At 33.9% G+C, this 25,459-nt stretch overlaps 2 protein-coding genes and 1 long non-coding RNA gene across 5 annotated transcripts; 1 reads left to right on the top strand and 2 right to left on the bottom strand.

The window, feature by feature from the left end:
- Positions 1 to 95: 95 nt before the first annotated feature.
- REPTOR-BP (REPTOR-binding partner) lies at positions 96 to 14,901 on the bottom strand. Its single transcript, XM_003696788.4, has 4 exons — positions 14,557 to 14,901; positions 5,753 to 5,846; positions 2,387 to 2,508; positions 96 to 1,233 (listed from the first exon to the last, which is right to left on the bottom strand). The coding sequence occupies exons 1-4, from the start codon at positions 14,593 to 14,595 to the stop codon at positions 1,129 to 1,131; spliced, it is 360 nt and encodes a 119-aa protein (XP_003696836.1). The 5' UTR covers positions 14,596 to 14,901; the 3' UTR covers positions 96 to 1,128.
- A 265-nt stretch (positions 14,902 to 15,166) lies between these two features.
- LOC147657849 (uncharacterized) lies at positions 15,167 to 17,444 on the top strand. 2 transcript variants are annotated; one of them, XR_015291644.1, is made up of 3 exons: positions 15,167 to 15,575; positions 15,656 to 15,796; positions 16,964 to 17,444. It is a non-coding gene; the product is annotated as an uncharacterized LOC147657849 (long non-coding RNA). The 2 variants fall into 2 exon arrangements; XR_015291643.1 differs by lacking the exon at positions 16,964 to 17,444 and having other exon boundaries at positions 15,656 to 16,039.
- yem (yemanuclein) lies at positions 17,359 to 25,396 on the bottom strand. 2 transcript variants are annotated; one of them, XM_086906399.1, is made up of 12 exons: positions 25,075 to 25,396; positions 22,901 to 23,020; positions 22,699 to 22,800; positions 22,350 to 22,625; positions 22,110 to 22,269; positions 21,595 to 22,027; positions 21,369 to 21,530; positions 21,188 to 21,268; positions 20,989 to 21,024; positions 20,388 to 20,501; positions 20,133 to 20,312; positions 17,359 to 20,054 (listed from the first exon to the last, which is right to left on the bottom strand). In XM_086906399.1, the coding sequence occupies exons 1-12, from the start codon at positions 25,267 to 25,269 to the stop codon at positions 18,770 to 18,772; spliced, it is 3,144 nt and encodes a 1,047-aa protein (XP_086762525.1). In that variant the 5' UTR covers positions 25,270 to 25,396; the 3' UTR covers positions 17,359 to 18,769. The 2 variants fall into 2 exon arrangements, with proteins under 2 accessions (XP_086762525.1, XP_086762526.1); XM_086906400.1 differs by lacking the exon at positions 20,989 to 21,024.
- Between the last annotated feature and the right edge of the window lie 63 nt (positions 25,397 to 25,459).

Raw genomic sequence — 25,459 nt, 5'->3', positions numbered from 1 at the left:
GAAATAAGATATAAATAGAATTTATTATAGGGAGTGGAATAGAATTGGATGGAATAAAATTTTTGGTTTGGAAAAGAAAAGAGAAAGGGAAAATATTTGTTTAAAAATATTCGTTTTATTCATCTTTAGATTCTTTTCCCGAATATATGAACAAGTTTCCGCAATATTAATATTTTGTACAAAATAATAGCTTTTTATACGACAGTATAAAAATACCGTTTCCATTATCTTATTCGCCGTGAATAAACACGGCTGCGTCATCGAACGAAAAAAACGCTCCTGGCGGTAATTTGAAAAAATAAGATCTAAAATCGCTCAACGAATACACCTACTATACATATAATATACTCTGAATCTCTGAACTTTTTTTCTTTTTTTTTTCTTTTTTTTTTTTTTTTTTTTTTGACTATGACGATCGTTCTTTGTCAACGCGTAACAGCAATATATAATTTTATCTCTTCTCATATTCTCTCTCTCTCATATTCTCTAACAATCGTCGGAAAAAGGTACTTGTAAGTAGGTACAGTGAGCGTCGGCCGATATAAGTACTACCGACCGATCGACTTTTATATCGTTGATTATCTCAACGATGATAAAATTAAGAGAAAGAAGAAAGAAAAAAAAAAAAAAAAAAAGAAAAACAAGAAAGATAATATTTTTTTTAACTTAATCGATCACAAACAACAAGGATACACGAACAATTTTTTCGTGAAGCGTCAAGGATAAAAAACGTTAAACGTAATAATAATAATAATAATAACAAGAGAAACAACAACACCGAACCAATTTCTTCTTCTTCTTCTTCTTCTTCTTCGAGGATTGGACGAAACGAGAAGAGGACTAGCTAAAAGTAGGACAGCATCGTAAGATGGGGTTTCGTTTTCTTCCATTCCTTTTTTGTTTTTTCAACGGTTCTACCGTTGGAGAAGAGGCGCGTCCGAATGATTCGAGAGGCCGAGTGAATCTTCGATACCGTCCTTCGATTCGAGGAAATATAATCGGGAATACGAGGGCAACGTTCGATTTCCACGGTATCCACGTGGAAAAGCAGAAATAATAAAAAAAAAAAGTGGCGAAAAGCTCGATGTTCGTGACTCGTGTTTCTCTTTCTCTCTTTCTTGTAGTCGGTTAGTTGGCCACTTTCTCCCGCTTCAGAGAGCCAAGCTCCTCCAGCATCGCTTGTAGCCCTTCGGGAACTCGTCCGGCGTCCAATTCTTGTCCCCACTGCCGATACTGCAAACGAAAATAACTGTTACACGAAGCTTTCGACTGGCACGCGATCGAACATCGTTTCTTATACCCAAACAGTTTCTCTTCTGAGAAGTTTAAGGGAACTGGAAAAGGTTGTTGGAGGATGGTGATGCGGCGTGGGAAACGCTCTCTCTCTCTCTCTCTCTTTTCCTCTTCCATTCCATACACTTGAATACAAGGAAACAAGTGGGGAGGGGAGAAGATTTTTCGAAGTCTGTAAAGGAAGGCTTAAGAAAAAAAACGTGAAAAAATTTCGTGGTAAACGAGTTGTTCTGGATATACATACGCTACGTTTCAAATGTACGTACCTTTAAAACTCTTATCGGATTTCATTCGTTCGTTCAAAACGGTTCACGATATAACGGAAATTTTAGACGTTTATAACACTGTTTTCTTGCGGGCGATAAATATTTGGTATCGCGTTCAAAAAAATTCGACGCGCGAAAATTATACGTAAGCTTGGTTCCCGAGCTGAAGTGAAGAAAAGAAAAGGAAAAGAAAAGAAAAGAAAGGGCAACGCGAAGTTTAGGAAAGATTTTTCCAATGCCCACACGGACGCTCTCTATCTATCGTCCCTAGGAACCAGAACTAATTCTGAAAACTTCTGGAACGCCCATTACTCCATTGGAAAAAAGGAAGAAGAAAAGAAGAAAAAAAAAAAAAAATAAGAACGAGAAAATGGAAACGCGATATGTTTACGATTCTTGGGAAAAACTTTGTGCCCTCCGGCATATTCTTCTTCTCTTCGTCGTCCGGCATGGGACGAGAATTTACGATATTAACGCACGCGGAAAATATAAACCCGTGCAACGGATTCGCTGTAACTCTTTTTCCGAAAGGGGGTGGATAAGAGGGGGGGGGGACACGATTGCATAATCGAGAAACGCGTACGACTTTAAAAACGGCGAAGGAGGGGAGGCGCCGGAATAATAGGTGTATAACTCAGATCGCAAATCGCGAGAACTTCTTCCTTTCGAAAGGATTTATTATATCGGCCGGTTTCATGGGAAACAGCCACGGGGATACGCTATATATATATATATATATATATATACGTGAGAAATGTGTCGGAGGAACGGAATCGTGGAACGGAATAAGATGATGGAAGATAGGAAATTTTCCATGAAGGACTTACCATCTCCAACTCCCTTCGAAGTGCGAGCACAGCCTTTTCGCGGTCGGCTACCAACTCTTCGAGGTATTGATACCTTAGCTTCTTGCGAGCACGACACTCCCTCGCACTCTGTCGACTTCGTTCTGGAAAAATATATAAGGAAAACCGTGAAAAGCATGCGTTGACTTAATATTATATATTTCGTAAAGACTTTTCGTTATAATTATTTTCTTCGAGAAAAATGATCGGAAAAAGGTGATCTCGTAAAAAGGGGGATTCTTCATGGATATTATTATTATTATTATTATTACTAGATACTCTTTTAATAAATAAATAATAATCTTCTTTAACCGTACGTTACGATATTCGCAATTTTCTTCGGCTAAACGTTCGAAACGTTTCTCAAAGAACGATAGAAAAGACGATTACGAGAAACGGTAAGAGAAACGAGAGAAGGAAGCATATGAGGCGATGCTCTTTTTCGCTAAATTTTTCACGCTAGATCGAAACAAATGGGATACGGTCGGCGCGTTAATAATTTAATACAGCTTCGCTACGCGAAATCCGGTACTCGTGAGGTAAATAAAACGGTATCCTAATACACCGTTAATACATTTTTGAAGTGGCGCTTTCTTTCGAGCCACTTTACGCCCGTGCTAATTTCCACGCACCGCGACGCAAATACGTGTCGCTCTATTTTTCCACGTCAAACCATCCTCGCCCGACGAAGAAATATGAACGGCGTAATATTATGGTTGGAAAAAATTCGCGGCTTAATGATACTCGGGAGCGCGTTATAAACCTCGGGAATGCGTTAACTCTTGACGCGACTAGGTAACTAGAAACGCGATACTTTCTTTCCGGCACGTACAATAGAAACGTGCGGCAAAAAAAAATTGTATGTTCGCCTGAAGGAATTATGGGATTAAATTAAAGAAAAAAAAAAAGGGAGGGGGGGAAACTCGATTCGAATAAGCTTTCGAGACATGTTTAAAATTCCATCGGGGTATGGAAATCGTTTAAAAAAAGAAAACGAGATTTCTTTATGCCCGAGATAAGAAAGGAAAAGCAAACTGAAGAATACGTAGCGCGAGACGGCAGCTGCGCGAATCGAGAAGAGAAGTTTTCCATCCGACTCCGCATGCAAATACCATTATGCGCTGCTACGACCAATGTTGCCTTCCAATGCCTTTCCTTCTAATGCCCTCCTCTTACAATTGCAATTGCGCGAAACGAAGGAGGGAGGGCAGTGCATCTCGTGTAGACTATCGGTAAAATCGAAACTAAATACCGCTCTGCCCCATTCGCTGTCAACGGCGAAACGAACGAGTGCTCGACGAAACGACGAGCCGAGTTCGTCGGAAGAGGAACGAGCATCGATAAATAACCTCCGCCATTTCGTCCCGTCATAAATTGTCCCATGGGTAAAAATTACAAACGAAGGTGAAGGACGTGAGCGTCCTCCGCCACCGCGGCTTCAACGCGATAAATTCCCGCGACTCAAAATGGGACGCGCGATTTTTCACGCGGTTGTACGTGGCCCGGCAGCAAGCGAATACAGCGCACACGTGGAGGGAGGAGGGTAGGCCTGACGAATGGCAACGAGGCCGATTCGTCTCGCGACGCAAACAAGATGGACCATCGGATGATAAAATCGATCGTAATAGCCCGAGATATCGCAAATTTCTCCGCGGCGTGATAAAGCTCTTTACGATCAAGGGTCGCGGCTATTATCGCGTCTACGGCTCGCTAAGCCCGCCTTTTACGCGGCAATAAACGTCCCCTTTGCGGGGGGCCTTTCTTTCTGAAGAGAGAGAAAGCGGAGCTTTCACTCGGAGAGCCTTTTCTCGCGTCCAATCGAACTTTTAGCTTGGATCAGAAGGCGATTTTATTAGGGAAGGAATAATTCATCGTGGACGGCTGCGTGAACCGAGGCGATTCGAAAATTAACCGATTCTCGCGCGATCAATTTTGCGGTTTCATTTAGAAAACGAACGAGGCTTGAACGAGACGCGTAAAAAAAAGAAGCGATTCAGGGGGCAGAGGTGGCGAATGAAATTAGGGAAAATTGGATTTATGGGCGTTGATCGGAGAGGAAGAAAAAGAGAAATCGGGAAGGCTGGTGGTAGAAAGTCGCAAATTATAGCGGTTGTCGGGAGGAGCGAGGAAAAGGAGGAGGAGAAGGAGGAGATGTTGGCTGGGCGGTGATTCGAGCGAAAGGAAGGAGAAAAGAGGTCGGAGGTCGGATGGAAAATTACGAAAACGCGGGGGACAAGAATGGGGGAGAAGACGTGGTTCGACCAGCGGAGTTACGAGCAGCCTGGGATTGCGGACGCGAGAGTTAGTCGTAAAACGAGCTTAAATCCTGTTCGTGTTGTTTCCCACCCAACCTTAGAAACCAGTTCGAATGTACGGCAGAGGTTGGGGAAAAGGTTGGGAGGAATGGCGGTTTGGAAAAGTCCGGAACAGTTGAATTCACGAGAAAAATCGTTTCGCTCGTGTGACTTCTTCGCGAGTTCATACGTGAACGCGTATTTATAAGAGACACGATTTCAACGATCGTGTAAAAGCGAAGAATAGCGATGGGAAACCCGTAGGATTAAAAGAAAGAAGAAAAAGAAGAGGAAAGAAAGAAAGAAAAGGAAGAGCTGTAACATCGGTTCCAACGTTTTCTCGCCAACGACTTTGCCACAATCTCTCTCTCTCTCTCTCTCTCTCTCTCTCTTCTCTCTGTCTGATTAGCAAAACGACGGAATTGCAAAACACATCTTTCCATCTCGTCGCGGTGCAGAATCATCGGGAACATCGGTTCCAGCCACCGAGTTGACCCAGCATAAATATTCATTCGTTTGGGAAGAATAAATATTCCTGACGGTGTCATGGGGGTCTGGTAGGTAGCGTCACTCGACGCGTTCGTAATCAACCAACGTGCATTTCTCACGTGGTTTCCGCAATGTGAGCGCGGTTACATCTTGTTCTCTTCGCTTAATACTCGACCGGGAGAAATGCAAATGGGGGCTAACTCGACTTCTTAAAGACGAGTCGCGAATAGGGAAAGGAAGGGAAAAGGATTCGCGATGGGACAAGATTGGGATTTGAATTTTTTTTAAAAATACGCGAAAGAAGGAATTATCGAGTTGATTTACACGAGCGTCGTATCGTTGTGAAATTCCACGCCGAAAGCTCGAACTACTAAATTTTGCCACCGTTTCTCCGACATATTTTTACAATTTCTTTCGTTCTTTCCTCGACGACTTGTGTCGAAGCGATCGATACAAATCACGATTTTGTATATTTGATACTTTGGCTATCGTCGTTCACGTTTGAATAATACAAGGACGAATAAAATTGAAGTGGATTACAGGGGTACGTTGAGAAGCTTCTTACCAAGCTTGGCTTTCATGTCCGTCTTGTCGGACGCCTTCCTTCCAGGCTTGCGTCCCCTCTTACCCCCCTCTTTCCGATCACCGCGAGATCCCTCCTGCGAAATAAAAAGAAAATTGTCAACATTTGAAAAAACCTATTTATCCTGCGATCAATCCGGAGAATTTCGAGCTGTAAACACGATGTTGGAGATTGGTTGGTGGAACGCGTTCCAGCTACGCAGAGATACGTTATTTAAAAATCCGAGCACATCTGGAACAATTAAAAAGCGGAGGGTAAGAGAAGCAGGACGAACGAGGAAGAATCGTGACACGTGTGGAGTACAGCGTGTGCGGTGAAAAACTTTGTTCCCAATTGTCGAGCGAAATCTCGAATAGGAAGGCGGAACATCGGAGCGGCGAAATGGATAGCGGTGAGATCCGAAAGCGGATGATACGAGTCTGAACGGCGACGTAATACCCGCCTAATCCGTTGTTTCTTCCTGTCACTGATTAATATCTCAAACGAGTTGGTTCGAGCTAGTGGAGAACAAACGTCCAACGTTTTGAATGGAAACAAAAGCTTATCACGGGAAGAGGGAAGAGAAATAGAAAGAGAGATGCAGGTTGGCTAGGATCGCTCGCTAAAAGCGCCGCGCGAGCCATCCATCGACCTCTAAAGCGCACCACCGCCGCCGTTTACAGTCGACCACATTGACGAGTTTTCGCGCTAGTAGTAACTACTTTGCCAAATAACGTAGTTTGTCGTTGCGAAAAAGCTCAGACGGCGCCTCTTCCTTCCCGATCGTTACCCGCTTAACTTTTTAACGCCCCATTGACGCGAATGGTCCGTTCCGTAAATCGAAAAACACGGTTACCACTCCATTACCGAAACTCGTTCGCTCGAAACAGCTATCCTATCGTCCTCTCCCACATAATTGTGAAAAAGAAAAAAAAAAAAAAAAAAAAAAAAAAAAACATTATTGGATGAATTCGAAATTTTCCCTACCCTCTCGAAAGATAAAGAAAACGAAACAAAGGAGGGGCGTGCCTCGCCACGGCGACCTTTCACGACCCGTTAAAATTTACACGTCCCCGGAGCACGGTTGTTGCGACGAGTAGAGGCGGCCGCAGGCTTGGCTATGCATGTTCTCACGGGTGACAAAATACAAATTCAACCCCCTTTTAGGAAACCTGTTTACCTTCGGCCCTATCCTTTCCTTTCAATCCTATCTGGTATTAAATCTCCTCGAATCCTCTTTCTTTCCTTCCACCGCTTCCGACTTCTTTGCTCTCTCTCTCTCTCTCTCTCTCTCGCTTCGAAACACTCCATCCACCCTTTTCCCTCCTTCTTCGCTCGTCACGCGCACGCGCCTCTTTGTGGCTACAAAATGGAATTGATGTTCCGCGATGAACGAAGCGAGATACGGGAAAGCGAGCAGGAGAAAGAGAGAGAAAGGAATACGACGATCGCATAAGAATTCCTACCGTGTAAGTAGATAGAGGGAGCTTCTATCGCGGGACTCGCGGTCCGCCTTAAAACAAAGAGTTATAATTAACTCGCGCGACGGATGATGTCACCACCTGCGGATACAGACGCGGGAACAGTGATTAAATCGAAAGGAAACGGAAAAATAAAATTACGCCTCTATCGAATCTATCCATCATTTCGGTGGTGCCGCGCGAAATTTGGGTCACGCTTGGGCGGTGCGCTTACGCTCTATATCAGAAGGGTAGGAAAACTCGTTAAACCCCAGTGTAGCTGACACTTCCGTCGATTTGCTGGCCGTCCCTATCGCGAACAGCGTGCTATCCTGCGCCATCCTTCCTGTGCTTGACAATTCCACTCGGATTCCTGACGTGTATCCGATCGTCCAGGGAACCGACTCGTCGGTATCCGGGGGACTTTGTCCTTTCAAATCTCCCGTGAATTCTCAACCACTTTCGACTCTACTCGACGCGTTTATGTTTATTACGTTATCATTGATTGCTTAACTCCGTCGATTGCTATTTTTCAACGAATAATCTTTTCCACTAAAACGTATACGTACCAATATACATATATATATATATAGAAAATGTTCGAATCGACAGTGATTCCGTTCCAACGAAAACGCTTGTGTTGTTATAATTTTTTTTTTTTTTTTAATTTCTATACTTTAAAAATCACGCTTCGAAGATTCGCGAAGGTTAGAGACGAGAGATTGCAAGATATCGATACGACTTAACCGGATGCTCGATAGTACAGGAGAGGACGGCAAAGAGCGGAAGTTGGTAAACCGCACTGTACACAATCGAGCACGAAGGCTTTGTAGTTTCGCAGTTGGCCGGCCGATTCCCTCTTACGCGTATTTCTCGAGCGCAAAAGCCGGGTTGCACGGCTCGCTTCGTGCCAGGACTGGCTTCGTTCCGCGTGAAGCGTGATTTAATCTAGCGACATGAACGCACGACTCGTCGCCACGGGCATGTACTTACATGTACGCGCCACGCTTTAGTTTATACCTACGATCGAGCGAGCAGTGCGTGACCAGTGATCGTGTCAAAGGCGATCTCACACGTGTTGTTGAAACGTGGTAGAGGACGCGCGATCGAATATATAGGCTTACCTTATCTTATTTTCCGATAACGATCAATTATATCGCCATATTTTATCATCGCGAGTATCTTCGATAAAAAAAAAAAAGAAAAAAAAAGATACAAAGAGGTAAAATTTTTATCCAGCTTTTAAACGAAATTTTAAAATATAATGGAAACGTTAAGCAAGGAAACGTGACCACGCCTCCCCTCTATTATCTCAAGATTATATCGGTATGCCAGAAACTTTATCCCCGTCTCCAGTTTTCTCATGAATCGATCTCGCTCGCAACAGAGAATAGATATTACGCGTATATATCTACAGGAATGAATTAATACTAGAGAAAACTGGGGAAGAGTGGGTAGAGAGAGTACGCCGTTCGTCTCGTTGAAAGTTTTCCAAATGAGGGAACAGTTGGGCTCGGTCTAGGATAAAATTGAAATACAAATAACTCTCACTTTGTACCGACGGATCGACAGATATTGCCCTGTCGGTGGAACTATTCGCGGATAAAAATTTCCTCCGGGTTACTCCCCCCGTGAATTTCCATTCGCGCGCTAATGAAGTATTTGCACATCGCGTCCGACACCCTCGTTCGATTCATTTTATACACGGACCTTTCCGCTCTCCTTAAATTTCGCTTCGTTATTCTGGCGAAAATTTATCCAAGCGATCGTCCCACATGGGGGAGGGGAAAAAAATTAGCGCTCAGAAATGAGAGGTACCTTTTCTCGAATGCATTTACGATTAATTCGATATCCGGGGCGGAAATGTCGTTCGTCAACGCTTCCTTTTACTCGATGGAATAACTTTCGGCCGATCCATCTCTCGAGCGGAAAGTCTTTAATTGCAAAGGATACGTCCGTTCCACCCTTTCATACGACGACTCGAACCACTCTCGAATTTCATCAGAAAGAACTCGACGTCGTTCAATTAATTTTCATTATTAATGGAATTACTCCTGGACTCCCTTAGAGAGAGACTCTCTTAAACGCGTTAGCCATCTTTCCACCCCTTAATACCTCCTATTACCCCGAAATCTTTTCCAACTCGCTTTCCCGCGCCTCTCTCTTATTCTCTCGTCAATTTTCACTTCGAAATAACTCTCCCTCCATTCCTCTTCCCCTTCCCGCTAACACACCGACCTCGATCACGCGCGGTCTCGTTAACGCAGCTAACTTTAACCGCTTTAGTACCGCGTAATACCCTATCGAAATTTGCCAAAGTCTTTGCTTGTATATTTCGCCGCCAACTGATCTCGGTCGTCCGAGAGGGACGAGTCACGAAGACTCGAATAAACCTCGAATTTTCGCCCGATTACAAAACGCGATTCTCGAAATCCATGTCTCGCGGATAACCGAGCAGTGTTCCCCGCTTCGTCGAAGGTCTCATCGTCCGTCTCATTCTTCGCGGAACAGAGATTGCCGCGAGGTTCAATTATTCAGTAGTCGGGCGGAATCCTCTTACGCTCGTCCCCGATTTCGAAAGGAAATTCATAACAATGTTTACACGGGAAATATAAGACGAAAAGTGAGAATCGAAACACGACATCCACGACGTTTTTACTTTTGTGCTTTCTCGATCTGTGTGAATTTATCTTCGCTTTATTCTTCGCGCGGAAATTCGAAAATCAAGTATAAAACTCGATCCGAGCGAGAACGTTTCGGGGAAAATGATGAACATTTTCGGGCGGGAAAAGCACTGTCGGACAAAACGCGACGAACCTCGTAAAATTATCATCGATACCATGATACGATAAGTTTAACGTTCGTACCTACGAAATTAGTGATCTTACGAGAGAAACGTTGTTCACGCTCGACGTAGATAGTTACGACTCACGTTTGTAAAATGCGAAACATCGAGTGAGCGTGCAACGCAGTTACCGGATCCACGAAGCGCGCAACCTTATTATTACCTCCGTTCGTCGAAGGTTGTACGATCCTCCGACGCTCTTTCAACGATGACCTACAAAATGAATCTCGCAAGAGGAAACGGAGACTTGGTCGAGGGCTTAAACGAATGAAACAAAGTCTATAGAAGTGTACGTGTGTCACTTGAAGCGCGGTCCACTTCTAAATTTTGAATATGTTCGTTGTACGTAATATTGGATTGATAGAAAAGTAATGCCATTTGTAATTATAAATTTATTTATCCATAATCCATAATCGATAACGTTTTTAAATCGTTTGAATTTTATATAAGTATTGCGCAACTGCTATGTAATCTATTGGTAAATGTTTACTTATATTATATTGTTGTAGTTTGAAATTCGATCTTTGATAAATCGTTCATTGATACGTACATTCACTCGCAATATTTATTTCAAAAGTGTAGCGATTAGTTTTCTTGATTGAATAATTGTGTTTATATCTTTTTTAAATTTTTTAAAAATAACATGAACAATTGAGAACATAAAATTGTTTTATCTTACGTGTAACTTATTATAACTATGTTTAATCTATATCATTTCTAAGTTCAGATAAAAATATAATATTTTATGAATATAGAATGTACCATTCTTATAAAATAAATTTATCTTACTGCTTATCTTAACAGAACCAAAAAACAACAAATAACTTTCCCACCAATCAATAGAATCTCATTTTTATTGTTACTTTTTTTTTCTCTCTTTCTCTCTTTTCTTGATTAACAAGACGAATTCGCATAACATTCCGAGACCGAAGGACGAAACTGTATATGAAAACGAGGTAAATGTTATATTCATAGCAAACAAGTGCGAAAAAACAAAGGTAAAAAACGAGACGACACCAAGAATGCGCGTAAAAGCCTTCTCAGGCTTTTTCGCATCATTGTACACCGGAGAATTAACTTCTCGCCGAACGAGACACGAAGAAAGAGAAAATGGAGAAGGAAACTTCACAATTTTCCATCCACGCCACCAATACCCTTATGTAATAATAAACGAGGGAGATTTCGAATATGATGGCAAAACGTTATATTAAAATCATTGCGCCATGTCGACAAAAAATCCCGTAAATTCAGAGGCATTCCCATTCGCTCATTTCCCAATTCTAAACGCTAAATTCACAATCTCCAAATTAATTTTTTATTCTAATATCTGTCATTGTCGATCTTCTAATTTAATTATTGTTTTTTTTATTTTATTTATTTTTTAAAATTTTTTTAAATTTAATCGGTTACGTACATAAGCACAATAAATAAATATTTTGAAAATTTTTCATATATATATATATGTTAAAACAACTTGTTATTTTCAATGAAATTTATATCTATCTTCAAATAATATTCGAAATATCGTACGATCTTATGTACAATTGTAAAAAATTTTCAAAATATTTATATATGATCTGTTCATATAAATTACCGAATATTTCACCGTTCGAATACATTAATATATCTATATATTGCTCGTCTATGATTTCTTAAGTTGAAAATAAAAACTTAAAAAAATTAAGTTACCTGAACAATGAAGTAAAACTGTCTACAAGTTGATTTCCAAATTAACGAAACACTTTCTGAGAAACAATTTCGAATTGAATTCACGTTGAAAAAATGCTATAGAATAAATGCAATCTCGTATCGATAAATAAGAGATTTACGAACCACAAAACATCTGTCGTAATGTTGCCCTGATGTTCATTATGTTTCAATTGCTTTACAAACATAAATAGATCTGAATAAAAGGACGAGCCTGATGGGGTTGCTTACAAAATTCAACTATTGCGATTCATTCTAACGATTGAATCAGGTACAATCGAGATATCGCTGTTTCTCGACACTATCGATTTCAAACGAATCTATTTTAATGCACAATACTTCACTTTGGTAATCGAAAGATCTCGAAATGTGCCTCTTTCAGCTTGATCGCGAAACTAATTCTTTGGTCATGATCTGTTCAAATTATATGATAGATATTTAGTTATATGAAAATATTTAATACGAAATATATATATATATATATATATATATATATATATTATTAAAAAAATAAACTGTAATTAATCTTATTAAATCAATAGGAATTAAATATTTCGAAATTAAATATTTTCAGTTTCATTCAATAATCCTTATTCCTTTCTTTACCGCACTGTAAAATATTTTTGCTACGAAATTATATTATAATATTCATTGATTTTGTAAACATAATCGAATAGTTATCAGAAGCTCGAGTAAACAAGGATTTCGATATCGAAATGTAAATTTCGAGGTAACAAAATAATGATGATGCAAAATATCGATTACATTTTATTTATTTATTAAACAATTATGCAATCGTAAATGAAACTTATCATATTCTACGATACAAATAAAAAATTTATCGATAAAATCGAAAAAAATTCAGAACAAATAGATCAATAATTTTTTCCTATCAAACTTAATAGTTTCGAAAATAATTCCGAATTATATTATAAAACGTAAAAAGCAATAATCTACTTTAAAACTAAATAATGTGACTAGGCTAATGATATATTAAAATTCAAGTGAATTAGGTTAAATTTCACACAGTTAACGAAAAAAAAATTATAGGCCTGTTTCAGCTCAACATCATTGAAACGCAAAAGAATTTGTCATTAAAATGGCGATAAAAAACGATTTCCCTTTAAATTCATACGTATATACCGAAGTTTTCGAAGTAATTAATAGCAGTTTTCTCCCGCGATAGACGTATACCGTTGAATTGCGCAGTAGCGTCGCGTGTGGGCGACCAAATCTAAAGTAGCTAACACGATCGACCGGCATTTCAAACTATGTAACAACATAGAAATGAATTCCACAAAACTCGAAAAATTTAAAATATTCCGCGCGCTCGACTATTAGCAATCATAATATATGCCGGCAAAAAAGCATGTCTATGTATTGTCGATTGAATGAGAACAGAATCAACAGGATATGGTTCGGAAATAGTATATATAGAGATATTTAGATAATGAAGATAATTTCAAAACTTATTATAAAAAGATGAACATTAAGACATACAAATAACAAAAACACTCTAAAAGAACTATGAAATTATTAAAATATATAAAATGTGTTTATAGAAAACTCACCGGTGCTACGCGACGTGTGAGCTGTGTCAACTGCGCAGTTGACGAGTTAAAATGCTGAGTTCAGGAACGTCGTGCTCGATACCGGTGCCCAAACGATATAATCGGTAATACTAAACGACAAATGCGGCACGTATCGGCGATTTACAGAACAACTTGTGACACTGATTTTAAAATTATTCTTACGTATTTACGATCAAGATATACGATTCATTTTCTAAACGTATCAATTGGATCATTAGAACGCACGATTTTTTTCAAAACTATCAATTGATAGCTTGCAATAACTTTTTTTTCCTTCATTTTTCGTTCATTTAATTCATAATATATTTAATTGTAAATAATACTTTAAACATTTTTATCCAATTAAACAATGAAATGTTTCTACTATACTCTCTTATTATTTTAAATTATTACAATTATGATTGATTAAATAATTGATAAATATCTAATATTTTTAAATTTATTTATTGAATTTTTTTCTGCATTATGATAATATATTTGATAGCAAGTATATGATAAAATATGAAATAAAACTTGACATTGAATTAAAACGTAGTAATGATAAGTTTTACACTTTGATATGATATATCAGAATTTTTTAAATATATATAACAATAAAGTTATCAAATTCAATAATTTAAATATTTTTTTATATAAATATTAATATTAAACTAATATTAAAAAATTTCATAATGTTAATTATATAATATAATGAATTTATATGTTAACGTAAATCACTTGATTTCTTATCGAAAAATAGACTCCAGTATATTCCGTGCCTGAATATCACATGATCATACAAAGATGGTAGTGCCATCTTTTGCCAATTAAAAAAACGAAAACGAAAGACACGTGGCGCGACAGTCGACAAGAATGCGAAAGAACAAAATAGCGACATCGAACGTCAGCTTTACTATATGGATAGCAAGAAGCGCACACAAGCAAACAGCTACCCTTCGGTTCTACTTTCCCCTCCTTCCCCACGACCCCTTGACAAATCCTCGATCCCACAGATCCTGACGTCAAACGAAAGAAACAACGCCCTTTGTCATCAGTTCAAAATTAATAAGTACTGCAAAAAGCCTGACATTTTGTACGCGCGCCCTCTTTGCACAACATGGTGTAATCTGTTTAACGCGCGTAATCTTGTTGCCTGATTTTCATGGCAGTTTGCATCACACGAGCACGTTGTCACTTTATCGTTTCCTCAAATTGTCGACTCACCGTCTCATTTTCAGCGATACACATAGGCTCCAGTTCCATGACTCTCGTAGTTTTACGTCTTTTCGATGTTCCTCAAGCAAATACTTTGTGACACTCTTTGTTAAATCGTGATTGTATTCTATTCTCAATACTTTACAACGGCAACGTGTGTCTGTTTACAAACACTGCAAGGTCACACAGCAGACCCCCAGACCTCTGACTGTCGAGTATTTCGTATTACGTCACGATTACCGATGATAGCGCCACTTACGATGAAGTTATGAAATATTACGAAATTACTGTCGGTAAATAATCAAATCACGGAATTAGTTCACCATATTTTAATACCAAATTCTTATGAAATTTATTATATAATATAAAATTTTGATCTCGAAAAGAAAAAAAAATCCATTATGTTAGATATTTGTTATACAGAATTTGAAAACGAATCTGTAAAACAAATAAATTCATTAAAAAAGAAAAATCTAAATGTATAAATATCTTCCTCACATTTTTCCTTTATATTAATAATAATAGTTAATATTATTTTTAAAAAATAATGGAAAAAAATAAGTTTTATATTAAAAAATATTTAAATAATATATATATATATATATTAATCTATTTTTATGATATTTCTTATTTTTCTTCATTGTGTAATATGGAATAGCATCATATAGTAAATCTATATTATATTTTATTCGTGACCGAATAAGTTTTAAGTTTTCAAAAATTTAAACATTAAAATTTTTGACCATTTTTAAGTATTTACATAGATAATCTTAGAAATATAATCATGTGATTAAAACTATTTTTGATACAAAATGCATTTTTTTTGATCTATTATTTGGTTTTAAAAATCTAAATGATAATATTACGGAGAATTTATAAAATATTATGCAGTATGAACGAAAAAGCTCAATTGGATCCTGAATATAACTGGATTATACGAACTTGCACAAATGCTTTTAACGTATATTTAACTATGCTTCATTTTACATTTTACGATAATACTGTAAATATGCATCCAAATATAACCCGTAAGTAAAAAACATTTTCATATAAAATTTAAAATTCTTATAAAATTCAGATAAAGATTAAGATATAACTTTGAATAAAGTTACAGAAGCTTTATCGTACCCTTTATTCATGATGTTGGTGGACCTTGTGGTATATTCTATATTGCAATAAACATTAAAAATTAAATCTGCTCAAAATATGTATGAACACAAAAAACATTTTTATTATTAGAAGAACAAATGTGCGTTTTAATTATCGTTGTTTACATATGTGCTTTACATTACATACAGTTAAAATTTTAAATTCTATCATATCCATTATCGAAACCATTTCTATATTTGAGTAAATATCAATTATCATAAAAATCATCTCGATAATTTTTATCATAACCTTTCCTAAGAGAATAATATATATTTTTTTTATTATCTTTTTGTCCATGTGAAAAATGTCTATATAATATAATAAACAAATCATTAATTATTAATTATTTGCTACATATTAATGATCTAAGGAATAATATGAAATTATCGATAATCTTTTAAATAAGGTACAACGTAAGGATTTTCTTTATAATAATGTAATGCAGATATAATGTATATATATTATAAAGTGAATATCCAAATGAAGGCACATGATCGTTATTATGATAAATAACTGGATAATATATTTTTTTTATCAAAATAAGGCCCTTCGTTTTTTAAATAATTTCTTTTATCATCTATGTATCATTATTATACTCTCTAATATGATTATCATAATTATTAAAACTAACAAAAACAATAAAATAATATTTTAATTTATTGTACTATAATTTTATATATTATATATATGTCGATAAATAATTATATTCTTCCGATTTACTTTCATGTTAAAATTGTTAAAAATGATTTTGATGACTAGTACACTTACTTTTTCTTATTGTCATATATTCCGCGTTGTACCTTATCTTTTTCAATATAAGATATGTCATGGGAACTATCCCTAAACGAGTTCTGCAATTTTTGCCCATAATATCTACCATTATTCTTGGACGATCTATGTCCCCCTTCGTCATCGTTGTCCTCGTAAAAACTTGAATTATTTCCTGACTCGACTTTATGGTATTAGTGAAACCGGTCCTGTGATGCCCTTTTTTGTAATATCCATTATTATGTTGTTCAAAAGAATTTTTTTCATGATCGACGACTTCAGATTCTCCTAAACTATGTCGTCCATTGTCGTGTCCTTTACGAGCTGTATCATGATTGCCTTGCTTATGTTCATTAAATCCTAACTGCCCTCTGTTATAAACGGAGTTGCCTTGTTTACTTATCTTCTCCTCATCGAAAATTACATTCTCTGCATTGATCTTTTTTTTATACGATGTCTGCTAAAAGTGTTGTCTGAATTGTTCGTTTTGATTTTTCAGAGCGATTCGATCAAGTACACAAAAACTATATTGAATAAAGAAGAAAAGCACAATATATTAAATAAAAAACATGTCAATAAACAGTTTGTTTCCTTTGGTTTAATCAATTATAATAAATGCAAATGTCTTTGTTTAAGTAAGAGAATTAAATGCATCCTGTATAAGTGAAAAGATCCGTAGGTGCAATGAATAAGCATGAACCTTTGAATTTTTTCGAATTCACGCATTAAGAAATTAACCCATCGATCAATGAAGCGAAACAAATATCTTACGAAATCTATGAATATTGTATAAAAATCACTATTAAATTAATGCGTTTTATTGAAAATTTTCAAGAATAGAAACAATATGTTTCATCTTTTTTTGTTTTCTATTTATTCTGTTTAAAACACTCATTATTTTAGAATTCCTTTAATATGTTAAAACTTACAAATAATACAAAAAAAGCTTGAAATAAATTATTCGTACGTATATCACATAATATTTACAACTTTTAAATGTTGTTGGAGGCACATCTACAATATACTTATCGGACATAGGTAAGGTAAGAAATATATCGATATTGTAAAAAATATTCAAAACTTATATTTTAAGTCGTCTTTGTGGAAATTCTCGAATGAAGAATTATACAAGACGCTTAATCATATTCTAAGTATCATATGGGTAAGATTAGAGGGGAAAAAGGTGTGGTATATAATACAATCACTAATCATCTTCGTGTTCCAAAAATATCGTAGCTCTTTCTAAAACAGTACTTTCACGCACATTCGCTCTTACATTCTGATTTTAAAATCAACAAGTTTAATGAAGTTACATACCAATTATACGAGTTTATAATTTGTAAACGCAATTTAATAATTGTTCTAGCTAAGACTTCTAAAAATAGACAATTAAATATTAAACACATGTTTGACTACTTTTTTTCTTTTTATAAACTGCACGAAATCTACAGTAATTTGCCGTAATATCTGCTATTTTATTTGACAAGCAAATGAGATAATTTGCTTATAAGTCATAAATTAACAATTTGGAAGGCAAAGATTTTCCGAATACATATCAAAAAATATACACACACACACATTACAATTGTTTTTTATTATGATGTCATAAAATCATAATAGCCGTTCGTGCGCAAAAGGAACACCGTTCAAAACATTCTTTATCGCTCTGTGATTTAGGGTGGTTAGATATTTATCATATATTAGATGATATTATGAAAAAATAAATTCTTTATTCCATTTCTTATATTCTGGCAGTATGCAAAATTAAGAAAAACACTTCATAACTAAATTTTTTTATAAAACATTGTTAATATGCGATCTATCACATATCAAAGACTTTTAATTATTGTTGGTAGACTTATATTAAAATCGTCAAACAGTAATATGCTTATAATAAGAAAATTTCAGACCACCCCACTCACAGCGATGAATGGACGTTGATTTATTTACAAGTATACGATTAACATACTTCCATAATTTACGCTTACTTTGTACATGCGCATTTTCAAATTACTACGAATGAATATATTTACACAATTTGGCGGTTTGTTAAAATATTTAAAAATTGGTGCGATACAATGTGATCGCGGCACGCTATATTAGTTGCATATGATTTTGGTCGTCCATAATATCGCGACTAATGGAAGAAGTTCTGATCAATTTCACACTAATTTGTTTATCATCAAAAATAATACAGATCTACTGAAAAATCCGCCTATAGATCTCTATGAAATTATTATCTGTTCACTGGCATTTTCATTCGTTTAACATAATTTACGTCTATAGTGTACACTATATGATAATATTACCATTGTGATTCTTCTTTAGATTTAAGTTTAATGTCTTTTTTTAGATATAAGCGTGAATATTCATCTTGATAAGTAGCACATTGTGTATTCGATTTGTTAGATTTTTGTATATTACTATTAATTGGTGAATTACTCGGTGAGTATTTCATTTCTTGTAATTCTTGCAATTCTTTTAACGATCTCATCACCATTTGAACATCTTTTTCTTGTTCTGACGGTTGTACCGCATTACTTACTAAATCATCTAAAATAAGTCCGGCGTCTTTTCGTTTGTCAGATATTCCCCTTGAAGATGCGTCATCGTTAAAAATTTGACTTAAATAATTAGTAGCAGCAATTGTTTCTTCATTTTGTCTCTGTTCTTGTTCTTCTTTTGTAAGTGATGGTTGCTGCTGTTGCTGTATAGGCACTACATCCGAATTAACATATCCTAATTGTTTATCTAATACCTTTTGATCTTTTTTCTTTTTCTTAACATCATGCGACTTGTGTTTACTTTCAACACATCGCTCTCGTTTTTTATCTCTTTTTTCAGTCTTATTAACCAAATCAATATCTTTATCTTCTAATTTTTTATCATTCTTTATATCAGTATTTTCATTCAATAATCTATGTTTTAGAGATACCGTTTTTGAAAGTGAAGATGATTGATTTGATGTGGAATAATTAGAATGTTGTGATTGCGTACATGAATATGAAGCTTCCTGTCTGTGTACGGAATGATGTCCACTTTGAGGCACTTCATTTGTATTTGGAAGAACATTTGAAGTTTCAGAATAAGCTGTAATAGAAACTACATCCTTTTTATTTTCATTCATTTTCGTAGATGATTTATGAAAATCATTAACTGGTGTAATAGAAAGAGAACTATTAACTAGATCCATTAAATTAATTTTCTCCATTTGATTTTTAATAGGCTTCTGAGCCATTAACTGAGCTGTAGGCACAACAGAAATTTTACCTACACTGGAATTATTAGATATAACTGTTGAATTTTCATGATACTGTCCCGAATTGCCAGTGTCTTTAGTTTTATCTTTATTCTTTATACTATGTTGCTTTTTCTCTATACTATCACTTGATTTTGTAGTTCCTTGTTTGTAACTAGTAGAATTTTCTGTTGCATTTTGGATTTTAGATGCACCTCCTGAAACTTTTTCTTGTGAAAAAGTAGCACTTATACTTGATGCTTCAACTCTCGCAGAACTGTAAATCACATTTTCTGAACTGGTAGTATTACCATTACCAACTTCTTTCAATTTTTTTGTTTTCTTTTTTGTGCTAAAAATAAATCATTTCTGAATAGCACATATAATTTCAGAAAAAAATACAATACAATCAAATTTGCATGCTACTTACGTAGGTTCAGCTTCACCAACAAACTTTAATAAAGCATGCGTGGTCATATATCCACGAGGCCATAATGGTAATACTTGACGAACCATAAAAGATCCAACATAAGTATACATATCTAATTTTCTTGGTCTTAAAACGTTATAACATTGACTTTTTATACTTGCGATTTCAGAAACAAGTTTTCTGTAAGAAAAAAAAAATGTATAGAATATCTTTTGGATATACGTGTATGTATTATATCCATCTTAAAATATTAACTTTGCTTCTTCAGTCCAAGGAAATCGCTTCCTAGGAATTTTCGATTTATCTGCATCTTCACAAACACCTTCGTCATCGGAACTCTCAACATCTTCAGGCGATCCTTCTATTTCCCTGAAAAATGAAAATATAAACTATAAATAAAAAAAAATGAAAAGATTTTTTAAAAATTTATGACGCGATAATGAAAAAAATGATGATTAGTATTTATTATGATATAATTTCATAATCTGAGAACTTTCTCTATTTGTTATGAAACCCTAGATAACAAATGTATGAAATAGTGAATGTGTGATTATTAAATTTTCAATAAACTTAATTTTATTGTTTGACAAAAAGGATGATATTTATGATAAATTAAACACTGATACTGATGATAAGCCCCGCATTTTTGCTATCTCAATAATAGTAAAAAAAATTTTTTTTAATTTAGAACTATCAACATAAGAACTATTTCTTCAAAAATAAGAAATATTGAGAAAGAGATAACATATATATAAGCATGAATAAAGAAAGAGAAACTAGAAAAGATCAAAGAAAAAAAGATAATAATCAGAAAGATAAAAATAGAAAAGGTTTCCTCTTACGAGGGGCACCTTACCAACAGTACCGGTATATATCCCAGTATAAATGAGGACTAAGAAATAAAAGATTATTACGTAAGTTCCCATTCAAGATTACATAAATATTTAGTTTATATTTTAAAATCACACAAAAATTTTATTAATTCTAATTTTTTTTATAAATTTATTAATTTTTTTCTTTATTATCAATAAGAAATATTTATAAAGAATACTTACTTTCCTTCAGCCACTTTTTGACACTCATCTACATATTTGCATACTACAGATGGCATTATTTCATCAATTACTGTTTTTAGCCTACAATAATATTCACATTAATAATTATTAAACAAAATATAAATAAAATCATAAAAAAATGTACATAAATCAAGTTTCTAATATATGAATATAAAATTACCTTTTTATAAGATCTCTAGTCTTATAATCCACATCCTGCACAAATAATTTCTTTGCTCTATTTTGAAGTGCTACTTTACTACATGGTAAAAATCGTGCGAGATGACCATATGTTTCTAATCTTAAACTCGAAGAGGGAAGTGCCCTCAATTTTTTCTCTAAACTGAAACGAAAATTCTGAAACTTATTTTTTTAAAGATTGAAATATTATATTTCAATCCTCTTACCTCAACAATAATGCATTTACTGCTGCATTAAAAAATTTAGCTTTTCCTTCTTTATTGTTTTCAGCACATGCCTTTAACTTATTAACTATTTCTACAATGTTTTCTGGAAGAGAATCAGGTAATGGTGCTTCTTCTTTATCAATATCATCGCATTCTGATTCTGTACCTATACATCGAGATTTACCGGAATCTGTTGTATCTCTACTTGATTCATCTTCAACTCTTGCAGCATTAACTACACTTTCTATTGCATCATCAATGTTACTATCTTTACCACCTAATTTTTTTAGCTCTAATTTTTTTGTATCATAACCATTACTATTTGATGTCTTTTTTTCAAATTTTTTTATATCAAATTTTTTATCTGATGTATTTTTATTTTTTTGTGTATCTATTTTATCAGATTTCTTTTTATCTTCTTGATCTTCTGAAACTGAAAATTATATATTATATTATTATAAAAATGAATATGTTATAACATGTTATTATACTATAATGTTATATGAGTATATTACCTTCAGCATCTGTAGTTTCTCCTTTTTCTTTCCGTCTGTTTAAAGTATCTCTATCTTGTTGAAAATTTTGCTGATCTTGAGAATTTTGTTGTTTCTTCTTCTTTTTAATAATATTTTCATGATTCTGTTTCTTTTCACCATTTTCATCTATCTTTTGTTTCTAAAAAGATAAAAAAAAATAAAAATATTTAATATACTATTACAATAAAAATAATAATATTATATTATAACTTCAATTACTTTATTTCTTGGTTGATCACCAGTAATATCTTCAGTATCATCTTCATCTGATGAACTAAGATTTCGTTTTTCTGATCTTTTTGGACTATCCACATCCTCTGTATCTTCTTCACTACTTTCGCTACTTTCGTCGTCATTGCTTTGATTATTATTATTATTATTGTTATTATTATGAACCAATAAATGCCGATCTGTTGTCCGAAATTCAAGAGCTCCACAATTAATGTAAAATCCTCCATGTGCTGTGGTCATCTCTTCTGGTACAATTTCATCATACTAAAATCATTAAATGACTAATATAATGCTAAATATATATTAAATAACAATAATATTTAAATATGTTACACACTGCATCGGTATTGTCGATAAAAGAATCATTTTCATCATATCCAGCTCCCAAATCCACATAATCATCATATTTATGTCTTTTCCTGCCCATAGTAGAAGTTCCCTGCAAAATTTAAGTTTTCCATGGATAATGAGAATAAATTTTCATAATTCGATACATATTGAAATTATTATAAATTTTTAAAAAATTACGTTTTACATACATATTTCGCTTCAAACCGTCTTGCCATATCTCGAAGTTTATCATCATCATCATCATCATCAAAAGATAATCCATTACTTGCATTTTCATCTCCCCGTTTCAATTCTTTCCTACGTTTTTTCTATAAAATAAAAAAAAATATATTTTTATTATACTGAATATAATAAATAAATTGTGATTGTAATATTATTTAAATATCAATTTTTAATGTTCATAAAAAATTATAAATCTAGCTTCAGCTTCATTTAATATTTTAATAAAAATTTTAGTATTTTATTAAAAAATTTTGCATATACATTTTATAAATTTTTAATATTTTATAAATTTATCATTTATAATATTTCGATGTATTAGATTTATAAATTTAATTATATCATAAAAATAAATTAATATTTTTACAACTTATTTGTTGATAAGCATTTAAACAAAAAATTATTTCATCAATTAAATATTGATATATAATATAATAATATATAATATATAATATATACTATATATAAAATATATATAATTAGATAACTAATATTCAGAAATATGAATACAAAAAAAGAAAGATGAATTGATTCGAAAGAGAGCATAAACTGTTCATTCATATCAGGAGCACATACTATATGCAGATTGTCACTACTGTTCTTTCTTTTGGGCCGCGTAACTCCTTGTTATCTTCTACTCTCCTAATATGAGAGACGCTACCACGTGTGATTGATCGTAACAAAAATATAATTATCAATAAATTAAAACTATATATATATGTAAATTATATCTCAATTAATAATCTTATTTCAAATATACAATATATTAAATTTTTATAATTATATATATGATTATTAAAAAAAAAAATTTATTACAAAAATTTAAATAATACAAAATAAATTGATATAATAATAATATGTATTGTTTTTTTTTTATATAAAATAATTTTATTTTATATATGATATTATAATATAGATGAAAAATATAATTTTTTTCATAAAAAGTATAATACATATAAAATTTAATACATTTACATAATATGCAAATTTAAAATGCAAATTTTAAAAAAGTTCTTCTTATATATATAATAAATATCATATAAAAATAAAAATTGTCACTTTCATATTTTATTGTAAATATGAAAATTATAACGTGTAACTTTTTTACGAAAAATTTTTTGCATAAAATCTTAAAAAATTATGATTGAAATGAGAATCATTTTGAACTAATTAAATTTTTTTAATTTAAATCGAGCTAGTTTTCCCTTTTTTTAGAATAATGTAAATAATTTATATGTTTTAATAGATATTAAAAAAAGATAATATAAGTGATAGAAATAAATATGTAAATATGATATAAAAATAAAGAAAATGATGTAGTCGAATAAGTGTATTTTATAATATTCATTTAATTTAAATGCAATGTGTTTCACACATATCGACAATCACGTTCTCTCTTAATGCATCGATCTCAAAAGTAATAATGATTCTACATATATATATATATATATGTATATATAAGATCTTTTAGATAAGATACAGATTAAATTGTTATTTACAAAAATAAAAAAATATTAATGAAAATATTATATATTTGATAAAGATGTTTTTAAAGTAAAATGTATACCATTTTAATGAATTTCTAATTTCAAATAGTATTAACATATTCTAGTAAATCTATTATTTTTTACATATATAGAATAATGATTGTCATGAAAACGAATATTAAACACTCGTTCATAATCATGTTTAAAATGAAACATCAAACATACGGTATTTCATGGTAGCAATGTTAACATACGTTAACACGAACGTCCACCGGTAATGCGTTGTGACGTTTCTATTCGATGGCTTCGAATTGATCATACTTTTTTTATGAATTTTAATATAATATCAATATATTCTAGCAAAAAATATACATATATAAGAAAAATATATATTATAAGATTGTAAGAATTCGCGCAGTAGCTGCGACATGTCAATTCACTTGAATAACGGATACAAGCTCTCTTCGTTTCATGTACTCTGAAAATGGGCGATTCCATTGGCATTTTTGCAGTTTCTTGTCAAAGTGTGTATATAAAATGAAATCATAACCGGTGTTTGTATCAAACTAAATGTGTTAGTAAACGTGACCGTATGGATAGGTATCATAGATTTCATTTTCTGTTCGATAGATTAACGAGTGAAAGGAAGAACTGACCTCGGCTGCTTTGAGGAGTTGTGCATAGTTGAACTCAGGACATGCCTTCTCGTTCGACTCTGGCAGGGTAAGTGTAAAGCGGAAGGAGGGCGCGAGCTGTTTGCCCTTTTCCCCTTTTTTCTCCTTTTTTGTGGCGTAGCCCAAGGACTCCGGAAACTCCAAGGTCTGCAAAGGTACCCTTTTAGCTTCTGACATTCCTACATTTGCACCGAACTCAACGCGGATTATGGAAACACTGCGAACACTGCGGTAACAACATGGTCCTCTCTCTTAAACACCGCACCGACACCGCCACTCGCACGTCGCCATCTTCGGCTCGACTGTTTTTAGAGTGCGCTGTTGATGCCGCCGCCACACCGTGAATTTAACGCATGCGTGTGAAATG

This window comes from Apis florea, unplaced genomic scaffold (genome assembly GCF_048593485.1).
Source record: "Apis florea isolate Af1SG1 unplaced genomic scaffold, ASM4859348v1 contig_2495_pilon, whole genome shotgun sequence".
NCBI classification, from domain to species: domain Eukaryota; kingdom Metazoa; phylum Arthropoda; class Insecta; order Hymenoptera; family Apidae; genus Apis; species Apis florea.
Note: the sequence above shows the minus strand (reverse complement) of the source record. Positions and strands in the feature narration are given on the sequence as shown.

Bases quoted from the DNA above. Each gene is read 5' to 3' on its own strand.
- yem (XM_086906399.1), bottom strand. From the start codon at position 25,269: ATGTCAGAAGCTAAAAGGGTACCTTTGCAGACCTTGGAGTTTCCGGAG. The intron at 22,270-22,349 runs GTAATTGAAGTT...TTATCTTTTTAG, and splicing joins GTGATCAACCAAGAAATAAA to AAACAAAAGATAGATGAAAA. The intron at 20,502-20,988 runs GTAAGGTGCCCC...TTCATTTTTCAG, and splicing joins GATATATACCGGTACTGTTG to GGAAATAGAAGGATCGCCTG.
- REPTOR-BP (XM_003696788.4), bottom strand. From the start codon at position 14,595: ATGGAACTGGAGCCTATGTGTATCGCTGAAAATGAGACG. The intron at 2,509-5,752 runs GTAAGAAGCTTC...ATATTTTTCCAG, and splicing joins GGACATGAAAGCCAAGCTTG to AACGAAGTCGACAGAGTGCG. The intron at 1,234-2,386 runs GTAAGTCCTTCA...TTTCGTTTGCAG, and splicing joins TTCGAAGGGAGTTGGAGATG to TATCGGCAGTGGGGACAAGA.